The following is a 21,893-nucleotide window of genomic DNA, read 5'->3' as shown; positions in this document are numbered from 1 at the left end:
CTCAGCAATGGCAGCCTCTACATTCACTTTGCTCTGGTTGCACAAGTGGAGCAAAGCAACAGGTTCCCTTTATAAGAGAAGTAAAGCCAAACCTTTGTTTTGTTTTTTGGCTTTACTTCTCTTTTGGGTCACTAAAGTACATTTACTAATGTACTCCTGTGACCCAAAGTCAGCATACAGCAGGCTAATGCCCACTATCTACTGACAGCACAGAACTGCACTGCAGCCAGGAAGGATCCTGACAATATTCTTGGGATCCACCTGGTTGCCTGATTAGAGAGGCAGAGCCAGCTGTGCCCATCCCCTCCCCTGTCTGTCCCTCCAGTGAGCGCTGGGGGAACAGAGAGGGGAGGGGAAAATCCCTGTAGGGAGTGGTGACTGACCGTCACTGTTCTCTGCAGGGAGAAGAACACGAGCAGAGTGGTGATTGGTTACATGTTCGCTCACCTCCCGGTTTAGAGCCGGTCTGTGACAAATGCAGTGTCCCAAGCAAGCTCCAAGTATTGGGAATAGTATAAGCTACACATACTTTCCTTTTGCCCCTTCGTTGCTTTTTTCAGTCACGCAGAGCGGAAACCATAGGAAAGCAATAAGTCATGCTTTTGGCAGCCAGAGTGGCAGGCGAGAAAAGTAAAAGTCAGTATGTACTGCTGGTGGGGCTGTCATTAAAATTTACCTGTTGCTTGACTCTGCATGGGCAAAGCGACAGGTTTGCTACAAATCTTCCAAGCTATCGCTCCCTCCTTCAAAGATGTGTGGAGTCAACATTATGTCCAATAACATCAGCTGTACAAGATTTTTTTATACTTGGAATCTGGAATCTGCCCCCTGGACTTTAATCTTCTGAGTGCTTCTCTCATGTGACGCGGCTGTAGTGGAGGATTTTCTCCCCACTTTTCACAAACATCGAGAGCTGGGAAGATAAAAATAAATATGAATGTAACATGTGCAGACCCAAATGTATAAAATGAGCAAGAACACATTAGTTGTGTTACTATAGCTGAACAGACAGAAATAGAAAGAAAATGGAAGTGCATGGTCATGGACACACAATAACCAGTAAGTAGATCAGTTTTTCCAAATAATCAAGACTTGGCCAACAATTCAAGGCTCCACAAAATTGTGTCAGAATGCTGTTCCAATGAAAAAACATTTGATTCAATTTTTACATATGCAGCTTTTGAGGCCGTGCAAAGGTCTGAGATGAATGTCACTTTCAAATGGGAAAATGAGTGCTGCACTTGTGAATAGCCATACAACCAAAGTACCAAATATTATCTACTACTGATGACAAACTGTTAAAATAACTTGCATGAAAGTATAAGGCCTTGTTCACACACACACAGACGACAGTGTTTCAGTGTGGATTCAGCACGATTTTATGAGCATTCATGTAAGTGGGAAAATGTGCAACAACAATTGTAATGTGCGGTTTCAAATGTTTCCTATCGAGTTTATAGAGACAAACCGCGCTGATCTGGCCTAAGAAAAAGCTCATATACTTTCTCCAGCTATGGGCGATTTTCTACGTGTGACACTACACTCGGGTGTGAACCAGGGCTATAGAAATACATAGGATTTCTTGTTTTGAGCATTTCAGTGCGGGAAAAATACGTGCAACAAAGGCCTTGGTGTGAACGGGGCCTTAGATATATAATAAAAAGGCAACCTGTGGTTTTCTGTTAAAGATTACAAATTGTACCCAAAATAATAGAACACAGATCATTCCTCTCTAGTTCAATGGAAAACCCCTTGGCGATACGCTTTCTCACGGCATCAGTAAAAAGTATTCAGTCCTATATTATGGACTAAATCATGTATGTAGTTTTAGTTGGTTCTCTTAAATATATCACAATAAAAGAAAGCTTGCAGGCCTCAAATATATTTCATAAGAAGTTACACAGAAAACCCAGCAAGAAGAGGAAGCAAAAAATGAATACTTAATGACCTTCTCCCCTCCCCCACATGGCAGTACTCAGACCCGACAAGGGGCCACTGACGCCCAAATACTACAGGCTGGTCGCAGGTCACATCTGACCCTATACATGGGGTTTTTCTGAATGTTCCGACAGGCTAAAAGATCAGCAGGAGAGAGCATCAGTGGGTGGCACATTAAGAAAACCTGTCACTTTGTCCTCAATGGGTAAAATGACAGATTATCTTCAAATGGCTATACTAATTATAGAAAATTACAAGACAAGGTATAAATATGTCTGCAGATTCAAAGTCTGAGTAAAACAAAAATGTGGTTGAGCAACACAAAACCACAATGAATTGGCACACACACAAAGAATAGGGGCCTCCTCAAAATGTTCAAGTTGAAATGCATACACTAAAATATTAATCACAGTACATTATTTTACTTTTGGAGTCAGTCTCTGTTAAACACACGAGCTGCTAAATTGGCTACCACTCAGGGAAAGTCCAGTTCACTTTGATATCCTCCAAGTGCCACATATTGACACTGCAGTAATATTCAAGGTTTAAATAAAATTAAAAAAAAGTGGACAATATTAATTACCTTCTTCTACAACCTCTCCAACAAAAACCTTTGAAATACCAGACATGGCAATCACCACATTCTGTGACACAGAGCAGCCAGTAATTGACTGAATCAGCTGAAAATAAGAAAAAAAAGGATATTATAAATAGAAAGGTGCAGGATTTTGAGAGACTTAAACAAATATTCATTAAGGAAAAAAATAATAAAAATCACAGATCAGTATAACACTTAAGGGGCCATTTATAAATCTAGTCAACCATACAATGGGCAAAGGCCGCTTGCACGGCACTGCCAACATTACATGGAGCTGAGGAGCATAAGAAATTCCATAAACTGGTCGGAATATTTACAAATAGACCCCTTAGGGTCTTTTTAGCCAGGATTCACACATTCTTACAATTGCGTTCAATTGTTAAAATGTGTGAATTCTGGTTGAAAGGTTGTATGAAACATTTCTAAATAGACCCCTTCATCAGTTTGTTAAAACTTCTCTTTCTCAGTCTCCACCAAGTAAAAAAACATTGTCACGTTTTACAATATGTAATATACAGTATATTACAATATTGACCCAAAACGTAAGTTACATAAATTCAAAAACAGAAATACAAAATTGTTTATGTGCTAGACTTGGTGTAATGATACAAAAACAATTGTTCAGTATACATCCATAAACAAATGGCAGGCTGATCTGCCTGTGCCAGACATTCTACAGCCATTCCCTAGACTAGGACAGTTCGGCTGCCATCCTTATGTTAAGCATCCTACCAAACTGGGCAGGGGCCATTTGGGAGCAACTTCTGAATACAGCTAAGCTAATGTCAAACATATTGCTTAACATATTCATGCAGCTGTTACTGGACACATTTTTGGTCCTTTTCTTACCAATAAGTGCAGCAAGTCATTGCAACCAATAAAAATTCACCAACAGAAGTCGGATCAATACAATTTGGTTTCTAATTAATTGCTATGGTTTACTGCACTCAGTCACCACCACTTCTTTAAAGCAGGAAAGCAGGCCTCATCATTACCAAGACATTTGACTTTATAAAGCATAGTTCCTTATTCTTATAATATAATTAATATTTCTTACAGTAACCTCATCGAAACAGGATCCCTTTTACCAAGAGGTCACCTATGAAGCTAACGCTTCTCCATCCCCTAACCCCCCCCCCCCCCAGCCGCTGCAAGTATTCTGCACTTCTGGTTATATAGTATATTTGCTCCCCCTCCGGTCACTGTGGTTTCCCTCACCGGCTTTTTCAATACAGGGCCAGCTGGAAAGGTCAGTATATAATACACTTGATACGCAGACATTTGAAAAGTATATAAATGCTTCTTCTGCAGGTGACCTCTTAGCTAAAAGGTGACACTCTGGAGACAGGGTCACTCCAAGAATTATTACTGAAGGTTTCCACAGCTGGTACAACGTGTAACTTCAAATAAGGGTTCAAGCAAAGAACTTTAAATTCAAGTTATTATATCAACTCTAACATCATACCCGTTTAATAGCAGCTTTAGGGAATGCAGAGCGTCTGTACATCTCATAGCGATTTAGCTGTTCCTCTGAGAAGGAGGACACCAGAATTCTATATAGGAAACAACGTGACACATATTTAGGTATTACTGTAAGAAGTCTCAGAGAGTCAATTCAAACTATCCCCAATTACTTACTGCATCTTCTGTATCTCATCCTCATCCACTTTCTGCTTCTTTTCTCTTCGCTCCTTTACTTCTATTTTCATTTTTTTCTGGTTTAGTGCATCTTGTGTTTCTCCTTCTGCAGTGGCCACAGGACTTCCCTCTTTCACCTGAAAAATACCGTTTGGGATATTTAAAAAAATTAAAATAAACCAAAACATGGCAACAAATAAAAAGACCCCTTTTCAAAAGTCTACATACCCTTAGTTCTTAATACTGTGTATTGCCCCCTTTAGCATCAATGATATCGTGAAGTCTTTTGTAAGAGTTGTCTATGAGGCCCTGAATTCTTGCAGGTGGTATAGCTGCCCATTCGTCTTGGCAAAATGTCTCTAGGTCATGCAAAGTCTTTGGTCGTTTGGCATGAACCGCATGTTTGAGATTTCCCCAGAGTGGCTTGATGATATTAAAAAAGGAGAACTATGGGGTTAAGGCTTTTCCCCATAGTTCTCCTTAGGGTAACGGGAGGACACACACTAGCGTCCTCCCGTCACCCAAAGCTCAGTATACCACGAGCTATAGCTCGCAGTATACTGAGACGCCGCAGTCGGAATGGATCCCGACAATTATGTCTGGATCCACCCAGCTGCGTGACTGACAGCTGGCTCTGCCTATCTAGAGAAAGAGCCAGCTGTACCTGCCCCCTCCCCGTCCGTTCCGCCAGTCAGCGCTTGAGGAGCGGGGAATTCCTGCAGGGAGCCGTGAGTGACAGTCACGGCTCTCTGCACGGATAGATCGAGAAGCGAGCAATGCTATGTGTACGCTCACTTCCCAATCTACTGAGCTGACCTGTGACAGTCTCATTGTCACATGTCGGCTCAGATTATGAGGCTGAGTGAAAAATCACTCGCCTCATAATACTCCTTTAAGGTCAGGGGACTGTGATGGCCACTCCAGAACTCTCACCTTTTTCTGCTGTAACCACTGGAGGGTCAACTTGGCCTTGTGCTTAGGGTCATTGTCGAGCTGGAAAGTCCAAAAGCTTCCTACGCACAGCTTTCGTGCAGAAGAATGCAAATTGTCTGCCAGTATTTTCTGATAACATGCAGCATTCATCTTGTCATCAATTTTCACAAGATTTCCCGTGCCTTTTGGGGTCACACACCCCTAAAACATCAGTGAGCCACCACGCTTCACAGTGGGGATGGTATTCTTCTCACTATAGGCCAAGTTGACCCCTCTCCAAACATAGTGCTTATGGTTTGGACCATAAAGCTCTATTTTTAGTCTCGTCACTCCAAATTAGTGTGCCAGAAGCTGTGAGGCGTGTCAATTTGTTGGCAGGCATATTGTGAACTGGCTTTTTTGTGCCATTGGCGCAGTAAAAGCTTCTTTCTGCCAACTCAACAATGCAGCTCATTTTTCAAGTATCGTCGTATTGCGCTCCTTGAAACAACCACGCCGTCTTTTTCCAGAGCAGCCTGCATTTCTCCAGAGGTTACCTGTGGGTTTTTCTTTGTATCCCCAACAAGTCTTCGGGCAGTTGTGGCTGCAATCTTTCTTGGTCTGCCTGACCTTGGCTTGGTATCAAGAGATCCCCGAACTTTCCACTTTTTATTAAGTGTTTGAACAGTACTGACTGCCATTTTCAAAGCTTTGGATATCTTTGTATATCCCTTTCCATTGCCATCCCAGTTCCATTGCCTTGTTACGCACATCTGCTCCCAATGGCTCAGTATCTAGCCTGCTCAGTGCATCAATATGAGGGCTAACAAACTCATTGACTATTTATACAGACACCAAAAACCACAGATGTGGGAAATTAAAGGAGAACTATGAGGTGAGTGCTTTTCACTCACCTCATAGTTCTAGCTGACCTGTGACAATGAGACTGTCACAGGTCGGGTCTCTGCCGTGACAGGGGAGGGGCTGGATTCCCCGCTCTGCCAGCGCTGACTGGCGGAACGGATGGGGGAGGGGGCGGGTACAGCTGGCTCTGCCTTTAGATAGGCAGAACCAGCTGTCAGTCACGCAGCTGGGCGGATCCCGGCACCCGCTTCAGCGTCTCAGCGGCTGCTCGCGGTAGACTGCAAAGTCTCAGTATACCGCGAGCTACTGCTCGCAGTATACTGAGCCTAGGGTGACGGGAGGACGCCAGTTTGTGTCCTCCCGTTACCCTAAGGAGAACTATGGGGAAAAGACTTAACCCCATAGTTCTCCTTTAACCTCTAACTGCCATTTTAACCTGTGTGTGTCACCTTGTGTGTCTGTAACAAGGCCATACATTCCAGGGAATGTCAACTTTTGATCAGGGCCATTTGGGTGATTTTTATCATTATGATTTATATGATTCAAAAATGCCAAACAACTATGTGATAATAAATGGATTCGCATAATCACTATCCTTCACTAAAAGACAATTGTTTGGCACGGTCATATTTCTAATATCAATGACAAAATGTCACAATTTCTGCCAGGATAAGCAAACTTTTTAGCACAACTGTAGCTGTGGCCAGAAATAGTCCCAACACTGTCCCTGAACAAACACTATCTGCATCCAAGGTCAGTCAGAGACTCTATTCACGTGTATAAATCAAGTTTAAAATAAATAAATTATATATAAATATCCCAATGATATGTAAACCTAAGCCAGTGAAATACTATTGGATTGATTACATATGAAGAAGGGTATAATGATACATGGACATGCTACATGGATTTTCATTATGGTACTTGTATGTACTCTGGCTGTCAAAAAGGATGGTCCTTTGATTAGGTTTTAGGGCCCATTCACACCACATCCAGATCATCTCCAGACCAGACCGGATTGTTTCTGGACCCAAAATGCAACCTAATGTATCCTTATGCTATTTCTGGCCTCTGTTCACACCAGCGCAGTCCGTTCCAGACTAGACAAGAAAAATACTGCATATCTCATTTTTTCTGGTCTGGAATGCACTGGAACTGTGGGCAGGTTGACACCATTTTCCGTACCAGATGTGGTCCGGAAAATCGTGTGAACCTGCCCTGAATCTGTTTGCTGATCACGAATTTGTATATAATATGAATTGAATTAAAGGTTTATATATTATTATTTTTTTTTTACACTTGAGCAATGGTGTGTGCTTCTAGAAACCCATATTCTCTAATAGTGTGTATTATCATTTCAATGGACTTTTGTGAAGGAGCCAGGTGGAAAAAATAGTCAGCGAACCATCACTGTTGGTGTATTCTAACAGCTGACAATAGCCCGGCTGCGGAGATTCCCCCAGCCACACTGTTGTGTGGATGCGGGAATTGAGCATCCCCAGAAAGATTTACCAATGTATAGCCAGCTTAAGGCTCTGCTATAGGGATATGAATGAGGCTGCTTACAGGCAGGTAACCTAGTACGAATGTGTGCTTTGTATAGTCCAATTTCTAAATGTATTACTTTAGTCTAAATAACCAGTAAACATATATGAAGACACTTTGTCATTCTTTAAAATAGATTTTTCTAAACAACAATGTGAAATTGACTTGTGACAACTTGTTAGCAGGATAGCTTTCCCATGTTGCTGTGTAGCCCGTTTACCAAAGGAACTATAGAGGCTTTACTTGTTTCCTTCTACATGAGCAGGCTAATGTATACAACCATCTTTCCAATCTCTCCCCCTCACCTCGTGCTCCGCCTCAGCCACTTTCTCCAGCGGCTCTGTGGCTTCAACGGCAATCTTCTCCTCTTCATTTGAGGCTGACGGTTCAAGCACCTCCATGTTTGTTTCTGGAGCTCCCGTTGACTATGTGACGTCATAGGCAATGCGACTCGTTGGAAGGTATTAGAAGGCGGCGGCGTGATGACGTTGCCGAGGGGGTGTAAGGTTTTTTCAGTTTGCTCACTTTGCTGAGCTCTGTGTATGTAGAGGTTTCAATGGCGTGGTATTATTATTATTATAGGTACTTGTGAGGTTCTATGGGTTCCTTCTGAAGGCAGATATAATAATACTGAAAAGGGAATTTGTATCTTTAATGTTTTCCACAGCGTGAAGCACCATAAGCTCAGCTGTGACTGGCGGTTTCTAGCCACTAAACAACCCTTGTTATCAGTAGGGTGCATACATAGGGTGCCTTGTTCACAACACAACGCAAGCGTCATGTACGCTGCAAAAAAAAATGTAGACATGCTGCATGGGTTGCAGCGCAGATAACCTTGCTGTTGTGCGGGGACCTAAATTGAGTGTACACATTGTACACTTCGTATAAAGTTACAAGTATAGTAAACAGTGTGATGTGCTGTGCATCTCACCGCCTGGCCACCAGACTTGTCATAGCACTCTAGCCCACACACTAAGGGCTTGTTCACACAAACTGCGGTGTATTCCAGAGCGGCAGCTGCTGCAACGAACCGCAGTTGCTCACAAAACTTCCCACTGCATTCTGGGGCGGGAGGGGACGTGGCGGTGCATTTAGGTCAATGGCACCACAGCCAAGCCCCCCCCCCCGCCCGCAGTGTGATCAGATGCATGGCAAAACATTGCCTGCGTTCTGGTCCCCTGCAAATGCAAAAAATGCTGCTTGCTCTACTTTTTGCATTGGTAGTGGAACGGAACACAGTCAATGTTTTGCCACGCGTCCGATCGCACTGGGGTTTGGTGGCTGCGGTGCCATTGACCTAAATGCACCGTCACGCCTCAGAGGGAGGTTTTGTGAGCGATTGCAGTACGTTCTAGCAGCTACCACTCTGGAATACACCTCAATTGGTGTGAACAAGCCCTTAAACCCAGCGTTTTAACATGCAGGCTAGTGTGAATGAGCAGCATCTAAAGGGTTTGTTCACACAATGGGGGTGGAAATCTGCAGCATACCGTGTAAGTTTGCACCCATGACTTTGTGACATTTCAATAAAGTTAAAAAAGGTAAACAGTCCCTTGCCGAATGGCTTAGTTGGGCTTGGCAATATAAGACGTGTAAAAAAAACAACTTTATGAGGTGCCATTGGCAAAGTGAGTGTTAAGCTTCCCATACACCTATAGGTTATCTGCAGATTTTCTATGGTCAGATTGAAAAAGTGCAACAGTTTCTTCCATCTACACTAAACTGTGGATGGAGGTAGGGCTGCAACAACTAATCGATTATAATAGATTACGAGAATTGTTATCAACGATTGTCATTATCGATTAATTGATCGATTATTTGCTGCCGTTGCCGCTCTGCTCCTTCGTTCTCCCCGCTGGTACACAGACCATTGCAGCCGGCACCAGCGGGGAGAAGAGACTGCGGTGACTCTGCATTCCCCCGCTGCCCCTATCATACCTCCGCTGCTGCCCTGTTCCCTTCTCTGCTCCCATGTGCTCTCCTGCCAGTGTTCTACCAATTAGACTTGTGCGCCGTCAAAAAATTTGTTTTGTTTCGGAATATCCGTTATTTCGTAATTCGTGTCCGAAACTCAATTCGGATTCGTACGAAATACGAATTTTCGTTAGTTTCTTCAAATTTTCGTAACTTTACGAACATTCCTTATGGTGAAGTTAAAAAGCAAAAATATCTTTGTTAATATATTGGAGTCGATGGTAGTTTTTGTTTTTTTTATCCGAAATACGAAATTCCGTTAACAGATTTCGGATCCGAATTTCGTATTTCGGATAAAAAAAAAACTACCATCAACTCCAATATATTAACAAAGGTATTTTTGCTTTTTAACTTCATGTTAACGAACGAAAATACGTTAACGGAATTTCGTATTTCCTGCCTGTATTGTAATGTAACCCTCAGCAATCAGAAAACCTCTGATTGGTCAACCAAACGAAATATGAAATTCCGTTAACGGATTTCGGATCCTAATTTCGTATTTCGGATAAAAAAAAAACTACCATCAACTCCAATATATTAACAAAGGTATTTTTGCTTTTTAACTTCATGTTAACGAACGAAAATACGTTAACGGAATTTCGTATTTCGGATATAATTCGGAAACTGCAATTCGGATTTCGAATGCTTCCGAATTCACGAATTTCAGGAAATTCGTACGAATTTCGATTCGTAACGAAACGAATCGCACATTTCTACTATCAATCCCTCAGGCTCTAGTCCGAGGGATTTATAAAACACCGGCGTCAAGTCTCCCATCATCGGCTGGAAACAATAGCCAACAGCAAAAAGTTTCCCAGCACACTCACCAGCCAGCATGCAAAAAAAAACTTGTCTCACCGCTAAGGTTAAAAACAGGAGGTTTAGATACATGTTTTCTGCAGAAAATTTGAGTCCCGGCGGCAAAAGTCACCGGGAGTCTGTTTAAACAGCCCCGATGCTGGCGACGTACACTGTACGTCGTCAGTCACGAAGGGGTTAAAGGCACAGGAACGCACAAGGGACCCCGCATATCACAACGGCAGCCGAGACCCCCCATGCGTCACTGCACCAAATCAGTCAAGCAAAACAAATGGCAAACACACTCATCAATTTGTTACCAGCTTTACAGCAAGGTGCACATGGAAGGGCTTAATACAGTACAACAGCGTGGCTGTACGGCTTTCACATTTTCTGCAGAAGACGTGTATCTAAACCGCTGTTTTTAACCTTTGCGGTGAGACAAGTTTTTTTGCATGCTAGCTGGTGAGTGTGCTGGGAAACTTTTTGCTGTTGTACTGTATTAAGCCCTTCCATGTGCACCTTGCTGTAAAGCTGGTAACGAATTGATGAGTGCATTTGCCATTTGTTTTGCTGGAAACAATAGCCAACCTGCTATTGTATATTTTAAATTGCAGTAGCCAATAGCAGGCTGGCTATTGCACCCGACCACTGACTGCTGTCAATCAGCAGAGGAGGGCCTGATGGAGAGCTTGTGAGGCCCCCCCCCCCCCATGTGATAGCAATGAAGTAAAAAAAAAATTAAAAAAAATAAAAGTAAACATTAAAAATACCCCCAAATAAGTTTAAAGTGCCCCAACCCCGCAAACGCGTGCATACTAACAGAAACACAAGTCGGGTGCACCTACGTATGAAAACAACCATTGCACTAAGCATGTCAGGTATCGCCACATGTGCCGAGTGAGAGCAATAATTTTCCCGCCAATATTCATAGCTAACTCTGATGACCAAGCTTTTATTTATTTTAAATAAAAGTTTGGCTAATTTATTGTATTGGAGTCCTACAATTCATATTATTTTAAATCCATTAAACTCATTTAAATGGCTTACAGTATATAATGCATACAATTATTACAAAAATATATAAAACAAAGTTGGGAAAAGTAATTTTTGGTTTCGGCCTGACATTCTGCTGCAGGATGTGTGTTGTGGTGCCATTCGTTTTAATAGCACCCCAAACGCGCCTCCCGCCTGCAGTGTGATCACCCGCACTGGAACACATGGTACTGCAATGCCATGCATTCCAGTGCCGTGTGATTGCAAATAATGTGCATGCCGTTTTATTCTGAAGTAAACTTTGCTTATGACACTCCAATTTTATTTTAAATAAAACATGGCATTTATTTATTTGTTCTTTAACCGATTAATCAAAAAAAATAAATCGGCCAACTATTTGATTATGGAAATAATCATTAGTTGCAGCCCCAGATGGAGGAATCTCCCACTGGGCCAAGCTTCAGTATCTATTTTTAGAAATGTTTGTGAATTTATTAGAAAGAAAAAAATGAAATATGACATGTACTTAAAGGGTTATTAAAGCCTCCCCTTTTTTTGCATATATCTACTGCTAGCAAGCAGTAGATATATGCAAAAACATTTAAAAAAAAAAAACTTTTTCAAAGGGTTAAAACTTACCTGCGTCTCCGCCACACGTTCCCAATCCGAACATCTGAAAATTCTCGGGTGGCCGCAAAGGATCATGGGGCGGGCGCATGTGCAGTTCAGATCTTGGTCCGGGAGACAAGGAGAGACACAAGGTAAGTAAATGTAAATTTAGCCTTTAATGTCACTAAGTATTCAGACCTTTTACTCAGTACTTTCTTGAAGCACTTTTGGCAGTAATTACAGCCTTGAGTCCTTTTGGGTATGACGCAACAAGCTTTGCACACCGGGATTGGGGGATTTTCTGCCATTTATCTTTGCAAATCCTCTCAAGCTCAGTCAGGTTGGATGGGGACCTTCGGTAGACAGTTATTTTCAGGTCTCTTCAGAGATGTTCAATAGGGTTCAAGTCAAAGCTCTGGCTGGGCCACTCTAGGACATTCACAGAGATGCCCCTAAGTCACTCCTGTGTTGTCTTGGCAGTGTACTTAGGATCGTTGTCATGTTGGAAGGTGAACCTTTGGCCCAGTCTGAGGTCCCGAGTGCTGTGGAGCAGGTTTTCATTGAGGATATCTCTGTACTTTACTCCATTCAGCTTTCCCTCAACCCTGACCAGTCTCCCAGTCCCTGCTGCTGATACTGTTGGGATGGTATTGGGCAGGTGATGAGCAGTGCCTGGTTTACTCCAGACATAATGTTTATAATTGAGTCCAAACAGTTTAATATTGTTTCATCAGATCAAAGAATCTTATTCCTCACAGTCTGAGAGTCCACGTGCTTTTTTGCACACTCCAAAGCATGATTTTAGATGTTTTGCACTGAGGAGAGTCTTCCATCTAACCACTGTGCCATAAAGGTCAGATCGGTGGAGGGCTGCAGTGATGGTTGTCCTTCTAGAACTTTGTCCCATCTCCACACAGCATCTCTGGAGCTCAGTCAGAGTGACCATTGGGTTCTTGGTCACCTCTCTAAGGCACTTCTCCCCTGATTGCTCAATTTGGCCAGGCGACCAGCTCTTGGAAGAGTCCTAGTTGTACCAAACTTCTTCCAATTGAGAAATATAGAGGCCAATGTGCTCTTGGGAACCTTCAGTGCAGCAGAATTTTTTTGCAGCCTTTTTCAGATATGTGCCTTGCAAGAATAGTGTCTCTGAGCTCTGCAGGCAGTTCCTTTGACCTCGTGGCTTTTGCTTTGATACAGTATGCATTGTCAGCTGTGAGGCCTTCTATAGAGAGGTGTGTGCCTTCCCAAATCATGTCCAATCAATGTAATTTACCAGAGGTGGACTCCAATCAAGGTGTAGAAACGTCTCTGCAACAATCAAGAGAAATGGGAGGCACCTGAGCTAAATTTCAAGTGTTGCTGCAAAGGGTCTGAATACTTATGCCAATGTGATTTGTTTTTGCTTTTAAAAAAATTCACAGACATTTCTAAAATTCTGTTTTCACTCTGTCATTATGGGGTACTGAGTGAGGATTCATGAGGGGGGGAAAAAAGAATGTAAACAGCTGCTGTATCAGGCTGAAAATTTATAAAAGGGGCTATGAATATTTTCTGAATGCATTGTGTATCATCACTGTGATTTTCCAAATGTTCTATCCCAATAGGTATCATATAGCTATGCACACTTGTTTAACTCTATGTTCTGTCTCTATGTATTCATATTTAAATGCTGAAAATCAGCTCAGTGTTAGTTCACATTAAAAAAATGTAGAATTATGTAGTGTATTATTTCAGCCCAGTGTATACTGTATTGGCAGACTTTCCACACTTCCTATTTACGCTGCCTGCGTTCCATGATCTATGCTGTTTCCTGTGTCTGTATTCCAGCTAGTGCGCACATACAGGGGAATCGACTGCTGCAGTGTAGAGATCCGTATCTTGTAGTTCTTGTATCTTGTGTGTTTTAACCTGTTTTTGTGATCAACAAACATCAGCCTTCCTGAACAATCCATTTGAAAGCACCTATTTAGTTACCAGACACCTCTGCCAACCACACATTGGTTCGATTTGGGGGTCCTATCCCTCCTACTTTTGTTCATGTACTCCTTATAAAGAAATTGAGATTAAAGGAGAATTATGAGAGTGAAATACACTCTTCCCCATAATTAGAGCTGATGTGTGATACTGAAGCTGTCACATGTCGGCTCTATTGATCGAGAACTGAACAATCACATACCGCCGATCGCTCAGTTCCCATTCATCTCCCTGCAGAAAGCGGTGACTGTCAGTCATCGCTCCCTGCAGGGATTCCCCCACACCCCTCTTTGTTCCTCCAGCGCTGACTGGAGGGACAGACAGGGATGGGGGCTGGCACAGCTGGTTCTGCCTCTAGAGAGGCAGAGCCAGCTGTCAATCAGGTAGTGGCTGTCAATCAGTAGTCCCAGCTGCAGCACAGCTCTACGCCATATGCTGAGTTTTGGGTCACAGGAGGGCATTACTAAAGAGAACTATGGCAACAAAAAGGTTGGGCCATGGTTTTCTTTTAAGGAATGCGTATACTGCAATACAAAGTTTGTGGTGCGATGGGTTGGAGTGCATTTGTGACTTCACCCAAGCCTCCCAGAAGCATCAAAAGTGGAGGTTGCATCAAACTCCCCACACATCTATTATACTATTCCCTGTATTCATGAGTATGGGCATTGGAGTCACATTCCTTGGGTCGTCTGCCCAGTGCCCTGGGTCTAGCGAGACCAATACTAGAGCAAGTCACGCTTGACTGTCAAAGTGACTTACTCCGTTGCATGCAACCAACTCTGTTGGGAGGGATATCCAGCCCAAGGCTGCTTGCACAATTTAAATTCAACGTTGCTCTCTAGACACCAAGTAGGAAAGCAGTGCAGGTCCTCTGCAGCTTCTTAATGTAAGTAATTATCAAAGCCCCTACTGACCAGCAATGAAAGGAAGGCAATTACCACTGACCACAATGAAGGGGAAACTTTGAGCACCAGTGTAAAGAGGCACATTGACCAGCAATGCAAGAGGGGGCACACTGAAAACCAACAAAAGGGGCACACTGACCATCATTGAAGGGGGACGTATTGACCACCAGTATAAGGTGGCACTCCTGACATTGTACATTATGTTTATGTTATATAATCCTAACCCCAACACTTTAAACACTTTGTATGTTACAAAATCTGATATATTGGATTTACAAACAAATGATATACAGAATTCATGACTCCTAAAGTAATCCTGACACATACTGAAATGGGATAGAAGATTGGAATCAAAGCTTATCTGTCTTTGCAATAGTTAACTTATGCCAAGAACATATAGTGTAATACCCTACAGCATAATTAATAACCTCTGATTATCAAAAAAATTAAAACTAAATATGTTCAAACTAGTTAGGTAGAGTATTTTATAGGAGAAATTGCACACCCATTATCGGAGTTCGAAACAGTGTACTCACTTATTTATTTGTGCTACAAAAACCCTTCCCGCACACAGGCAGTAGATGGAGACAAAGTATCTGCCTTTCCTGTAATTTACTTCTGCTTAGCAGTGCAGTTACTGGAAATTACCCTGCATTTTTACTAAACAGCAATTAAAGATATGTTGTGCTTCCTCCCCAGCATTCATTTACTAATGTATGCATGCTTTAAATACATGTATTCAGTACACCTACACATAAACTGGACATTGAGCAAACAAGGAACACCCTGAAAAACTCCTAGGGTGTATATTGTATTCCCTGGTCTTCCTTTCTCACTGTGGCTGTCCTGTCTGTATAATCAGTAAAGGTGCCCATACACTGGCCAAGTTTCGGCCGGTATTTAATGTACCCACTGAAATTCGCACAGTGTGTGGGGCTGTCGGCTTCCTTTCAGCCGGCATTCCTCGATCAGCTGATCGAAGGAGCCTGCTGGAAAATCTTCTTGCCATCAGTGGTCTGTTCACATTGTGGATGCACCAGTGATTTATATTAACAGGAATATCACTAAAGGAATTGAAGTTGTACCCAGCCTTTAGGATTTTACTTACAGACAGGTAGAGTCCCTCCTTAAAGGAGAACTATGGGGTCAGGGCTTTTCCCCATAGTTCTCCTTAGGGTAACTGGAGGACATAAACTAGCGTCCTCCCGTTACCCTAAGCTCAGTATACCAGACTTAAGTTCTATAACGACCATCTGAATGTCGAGTCCAAGCTCCCAGGTATAGAGAGGAGGCACAAAGGACAGAGACAACCAGAGAAGGGGAAACTATGTTGGGAGAGTATTCCCTCAACACCCTACAAGCCCCTAAAAGGGAAAGAGGAGGATTTCCCCTGACAGTTAATGAAGGATCCAGTGACCCGCAGGGTGCAGACTTCTTTAGGAAGAGCTTGTGCTGAACAGCCTTGCCCATTGTAGCTCGCGGTATACTGAGCTTAGGGTAACGGGAGGACGCTAGTTTATGTCCTCCAGTTACCCTAAGGAGAACTATGGGGAAAAGCCCTGACCCCATAGTTCTCCTTTAAGGAGGGACTCTACCTGTCTGTAAGTAAAATCCTAAAGGCTGGGTACAACTTCAATTCCTTTAGTGATATTCCTGTTAATATAAATCACTGGTGCATCCACAATGTGAACAACCACTGATAAATTGCCTTTCAAAAGGGATAAGACCCAAGGCCTGGAAGAGCAGCTTGATCCTTCAAATGTAGGGTAATACAGACAACCCTCTGTAAACCTGAGTCTATGGCAGTAGACTGAGGAGCACCAACAACAAACCCTTCAGATAGATACTGTTCAGACTCTGAATAAGAGATAGTAACAGGGGCCATTAGCTTAGTTTGATTCAAGGGCTGAAAGGCTGGCTCTGCAGGGGATGGTGCCAGAGCACTTAGAATGTTTGCAGACAGAGTGCTGCAGTAGCTGAGCACAAACAGTTAGGAAGCCCAGAGTGCATGTAGATGTACATGTGGACATGGCAGAGGCCTTGGCAACACCCAATGGAGCCGAGAGAGACTCCGATTATGATGACCCTATAACGATAGGGATCTCAGTTCCTTCTTGGGATACCGGGTAAAAGCCCCCAGGACCACTAGGTGGAGTGTGGGCTGTGGTCACCCCTGGCATCGGGACTATCCTCTGTGTGTCTTTGGGAAGACATATTGGGGGTGATTTACTAACCTAAACACACACACACACACAAAGTGTGTTAGATTTTTACACAGCAAAACATATTTATCAACCAAAAAGTCTCTAAAAGCATATTTCCACTAATGCCATATATGGAAAAATCATGCACATGATGCATATATAATGCTGCTTCACAGTTTAGACAAAAATGGTTAGCTCATGCATTTACATTCCTGCATTCATCAACACAAGCAACACAACATAGAGCTAATTTACCCAACATCACCTTGGAATTCATTCAGGGCTTTGCACAACACACCTGCTGGGTGTGTACACATTACAAAGGTGTTTAGATTCCACCCATAGATCATGCTGGGAGGGAACACACTGCAGAGGTGTATACACGTTCGTGGTGTGTTTATAAGGTTAGTAAATCAACCCCATTGTGTCCGTGTAGCAGTATTGCAACTAAGCCCAGTGTAAGGCAAGGCCTCAAGTACCCACAAACCCAGGCAGCTGGTGCTTTGAGGGTTTCAAGCAGCTGGAGTGACAAAGTCACTATAGGCAGGCAGTGGAACCAGACTGGAGGTTGGAGATCTACGTGGTGCTTCATCTACTGAATGGTAGGAAAGAAAATGTAGAGTGTGTCAGAAATGAAAAAAGTTTCAAGAAGCATGGATGGCCAGCAAAAAAAAAGAAAAGGTAGACAAATTCAACAGAGCTGAAGAAAAGGCATCCAACCTCTTAGGGCACTGGGCATGCTGGGTAGAGAAGGGGTTATATGGCGGCTGGCTTGCAAATTTGTTTTGCAACTCCGTGTGCCAGTGTCCCAAACTCCTTAAGGTGGCACCACAAACCAAACTATTGATGAATTCATGTATCCCTTAATAGATATAAAATATGATAAATGTAATTTTATTTTGTAACTATTTAAAAAAAAAAAAATGTATCAGACAGTTACAGTACTAAACAGATCAACACTTCAACCTTCAGGCTGCAGTGGCAGGCTTATTTTGTCAAAAAAGCTACCAGCCTACACGTGATCTCTTGGTCTTAGCTGAGTGATCATTGTAGATCACATTGAAAAGCACTCTGATTGGTTCTTGAGCTGGGTTTAAGAGCCACTGAATTTAAGAACCATGTGCAAAGTGTTGGCTAGTGTCCTTCAAAGGAGGATGTTTTTCATTGGTATCCCCAGCATTGGGCATCATGCTACGGAACATAAATATACAGATTGTGGTTAACTAAAGCAATGGCTCACAAGGCTGATGTCAAGTGGGCTAGAGCGGCAGCTGCCACTACAGACAACATCTCGTCAGATGTAAGATCGCTAAAGAATGTTGCCTGTCTCTATAGAATTGCTCCCTTTGTAGCCAGATGCAGAAAGATCTGACTCTGTAATGCTTTCACCGGTGATGGGAGCGACATCTTGCTTCCTCAGGTACCCATTCCATAGGGGCAAACAGGCAGCCTCTAAGTCCCAGTTCACACTGCTGGTGTTTGTAGCTCGTATTTGTCAGCACGCAATAGCTCCGCACATGCCTGTAAGTAAGCGCCTCTTTTTGAGGAGATCAGCGTAATGTGACCCTTTTTCCTATTCTTAATCGCGCTGATCTGTCCAAAAAAGAAGCTCATTACTTTTTTCCAGTGACTGGCTTTTTTTCTCAGCGCAATGCTATGCTTAAAACGTGAACGGGGACTATAGAAATCAATAGGATTTGTTGTGCAGAGCTTTTCCGTGCTGACAAATACGAGCTACAAACACCCTGGTGTGAACTGGGACTTGGCGTCCCCGCAGCTGGTGATTTCAACGGATCACAATTGGCAGGATCTCTAGCGACAGAGTTGCACGTCTGACATCATCCAAAGGCTTACATGAGCATCCTTTATAAAGAGAACACTGTTCCTGTCAGTGATATTAGAAAATTCTTCCAGATATTCCATGTATACACCCTCAGTGAGCATGCTCTCTCTCCGCAGTGTTGCTAAACCACACGCACACACTTTCCTTTGCAATGTTACATCCTCCTGTGTGGCTGTTTCACTCCTCCCCTATTGTCATCTGGTGGCTTTACTGGAGTCCACAGACTTTATAGAGATATTATGTCCAGGAAGCTAAGGTGGTGGGCCACTCCCAATTAAAGAATAAAGCACAGAGCAAAGACAGACAGACTGCACATGCAGTCAAAACACACAATCTGTGAACACGCACAGCAAACACATACAAACACACAAAGGCACTCAAGTAAAAGAGCATGCCTAGAATGCTTATGACAATTTAAAAGAAACAGAGCCTTAAAAATGGTCATCTGACCTCAATCATTTAACTTAAAGGAGAACTATGAGGTGAGTGCTTTTCACTCACCTCATAGTTCTAGCCGACCTGTGACAATGAGACTGTCACAGGTCGGCTCAGTAGATCGGGAGGTAAGCGAACACATACCGGGTTCGCTCGCTTCTCGATCCTGTCACGGCTCTCTGCCGTGACAGGGGGAGGGGCTGGATTCCCCTCTCCCCGCTCCGATCTGCCAGCGCTGACTGGCGGAACGGACGGGGGAGGGGGTGGGTATAGCTGGCTCTGCCTCTAGATAAAGCAGAGCCAGCTGTCACTCACGCAGCTGGGCGGATCTTGACATCGATGTCGGGATCCGCTCTGGCTGCGGCGTCTCAGTATACTACGAGCTGTAGCTCACAGTATACTGAGCTTAGGGTAACGGGAAGATGCTATTTTGTATCCTCCCGTTACCCTAAGGAGAACTAGGGGGAAAACCCCTGACCCCATAGTTCTCCTTTAATTTAACAATTCCAGGTGTCTTTTTTTCGCACTTCATTTTCAATGTTGCCGGTAATTCTAATAGAATTCAGAGAAATAGGAAATCCCCCCACCGTAATCAACATGATTAGAATCTGTTTCCTTTGGCTTATGAATGTGACAAGGAAATTACCAAACAAACTTTGGCTTTCTTGTACATCATTCTGCCCGTTACTAAAACAAAAAAAAAGAGCCTCTTTGCAGTAATTGTATGTATATTACATAGGAAATTGTGCAATATGACTGTAAAAGATGAGCAGCATGTTTGCTTTCTTGTCTCATACTATTACACACATTTTTAAAGCTGAAAGGAAGTTGAGACTGAGCAGTCACCTTTTATACATATCAAAACACTTTTTAAAATACCTTGTTTACCATAACAGTAATTGTGATAAAGTCAATGACACAGGACACAGATTTTTTTTTTTAATAACCTTTAACAAAGAACCACATTGGCATGATTAAAAAGTAACGATTGCAATAAATTGACATCAAAATGCCTTTTTAAAGAAAATATACACAAGTACACACAAACTAAATCTCTGTAACTAATCTCATAGGTTTACTGAATGTTCCAATTCTTCTCCAGTACTTTGAGGGGTTTCCTTACCCTCTACCATCTGCAGTCTTAAAATAGATGAGTCCCGACGAATGAGACTTGGGCCCCATAATCCCCGAAATCCACCAGCAGCGGCTGTGCGTTTTTCTGGGCAAAGAAACACATTGTAAGAATGGTATTTGTTAATATAGTCAAGGTGATCTGCTCCTTGAAGCGGACCTTTACCCATATCTTTAAAATAACAACAAAAACACACCTTTAAAAATGTTTAGTAAAGACAATCTTTACTAAAAACACAACTTCTAGATAATTGCCGGCTTTGTATCCTTTGCATTCCTTATTTCTCTTTTCTTCCCCAGTCTTCTGGCAGTGGCAATGTTTAAGGGCATATTACTAGCTCTCCTTTTACTTCCTGGATTTCTGGCACATGTGACTAGACATGTGAATACATCAGACAAAAAGTTTTCTTTAACTCTTGGCGCTAATGGCTGCCAGCTGAACGATCCACTTGCTGTTGCATAATCAAAGTTTTCAACAGTTTATCACAGTTTTTCACACAGACTTGAGGGGCTGCTCACCCAAGGCTCTGGGGCTTCCACCACGAACATAGAAAACAAAAGGGAACAGAGCGCCACCTCCGTGTGTAAAATCGTTTATTAGGATAAACAAAACAAGGGATAAATGTATACACAAACAAATGTTTTCATCAGGCTTTAACAACAAACGAGAGGCCACACTGTCTGTTAACCCAACATGGTATCACCCCAACTATGTAACACGGTAGCCTCCGGTCACATCACCGTCCGCAGTCGGCCAAGATTTCAGTGGCAGAGGGGCTTTGCCCCTGAAGCGCGTCAATCTTGGCTGACTGTGGTCGGTGGACGGTGATGTGACCGGAGGCTACCGTGTTACATAGTTGGGGTGATACCATGTTGGGTTAACAGACAGTGTGGCCTCTCGTTTGTTGTTAAAGCCTGATGAAAACATTTGTTTGCGAGTACTTTTATCCCTTGTTTTAATTATTGTAATAAACGATTTTACACACGGAGGTGGCGCTCTGTTCCCTTTTGCTAGACATGTGAATAGGACATGTGACCATGCACAGGGAAGAAAAAAGCCTTTCCGTGAGATCTCCTGAGCTTTCCCAGCAATGCTCTGCTGATGACAAGGCAATCCCAGTGTGCATTGCTTTGCCAAACTGAAGTCATTTTGCCTTTATAAAGCAGGAAGTGAATGCTCTGCAAGTCTAAGTATTTCACAATCACAGCATTTTACACCTGACATGTCTATGTTATTATTAATCATCATACATAGAGGGATGCATTGGTAGAATTTGATTTTTGAGTGTAAAGGTCCGCTTTAATGCCCCAAGATAGTGTTTCATACTTCCCTGTGTGCGCTTGGATGTACCAGAAAAGAAAGCAACATGTGTTTGGAAATTAAAAATAACATTTCATGCTGACTTATTAAAATTCTGAACACTTGAAGATTATCAGCAGGGTATATGATCTGTGTAAAAATATGGGTTGGATCAAGCAGGGGTGTCCCGAGGCTTGGTGACACCCGGAGCAGTTACCGGGTGTCACCC

General features: G+C 42.8%; 2 protein-coding genes across 3 annotated transcripts in view; both read right to left on the bottom strand.

Moving 5' to 3' along the window:
* Nucleotides 1-702: 702 nt before the first annotated feature.
* Nucleotides 703-7,896, bottom strand: TAF11 (TATA-box binding protein associated factor 11). The gene is made up of 5 exons (XM_018560599.1): nt 7,801-7,896; nt 4,175-4,311; nt 4,002-4,089; nt 2,522-2,618; nt 703-913 (listed from the first exon to the last, which is right to left on the bottom strand). The coding sequence occupies exons 1-5, from the start codon at nt 7,894-7,896 to the stop codon at nt 783-785; spliced, it is 549 nt and encodes a 182-aa protein (XP_018416101.1). The 3' UTR covers nt 703-782.
* A 12,384-nt stretch (nt 7,897-20,280) lies between these two features.
* The window catches only part of DEF6 (DEF6, guanine nucleotide exchange factor), a 59,146-nt gene continuing 57,533 nt past the window's right edge, over nt 20,281-21,893 (bottom strand). The window contains exon 11 of one of the 2 annotated variants that reach the window (XM_018560602.1): nt 20,281-20,452. In XM_018560602.1, coding sequence (XP_018416104.1) covers nt 20,301-20,452 — 152 coding nt within the window. In that variant the 3' untranslated portion in view covers nt 20,281-20,300. The remainder of the gene's footprint in view (nt 20,453-21,893) is intronic. The other variant, XM_018560603.1, reaches the window with a different exon arrangement.

This window comes from Nanorana parkeri, unplaced genomic scaffold (assembly GCF_000935625.1).
Source record: "Nanorana parkeri isolate BGI_ZX_2015 unplaced genomic scaffold, ASM93562v1 scaffold468, whole genome shotgun sequence".
Taxonomy (NCBI): Eukaryota; Metazoa; Chordata; class Amphibia; order Anura; family Dicroglossidae; genus Nanorana; species Nanorana parkeri.
The sequence above is the reverse complement of the archived record's forward strand: the minus strand, read 5'-3'. Positions and strand labels throughout refer to the sequence as shown.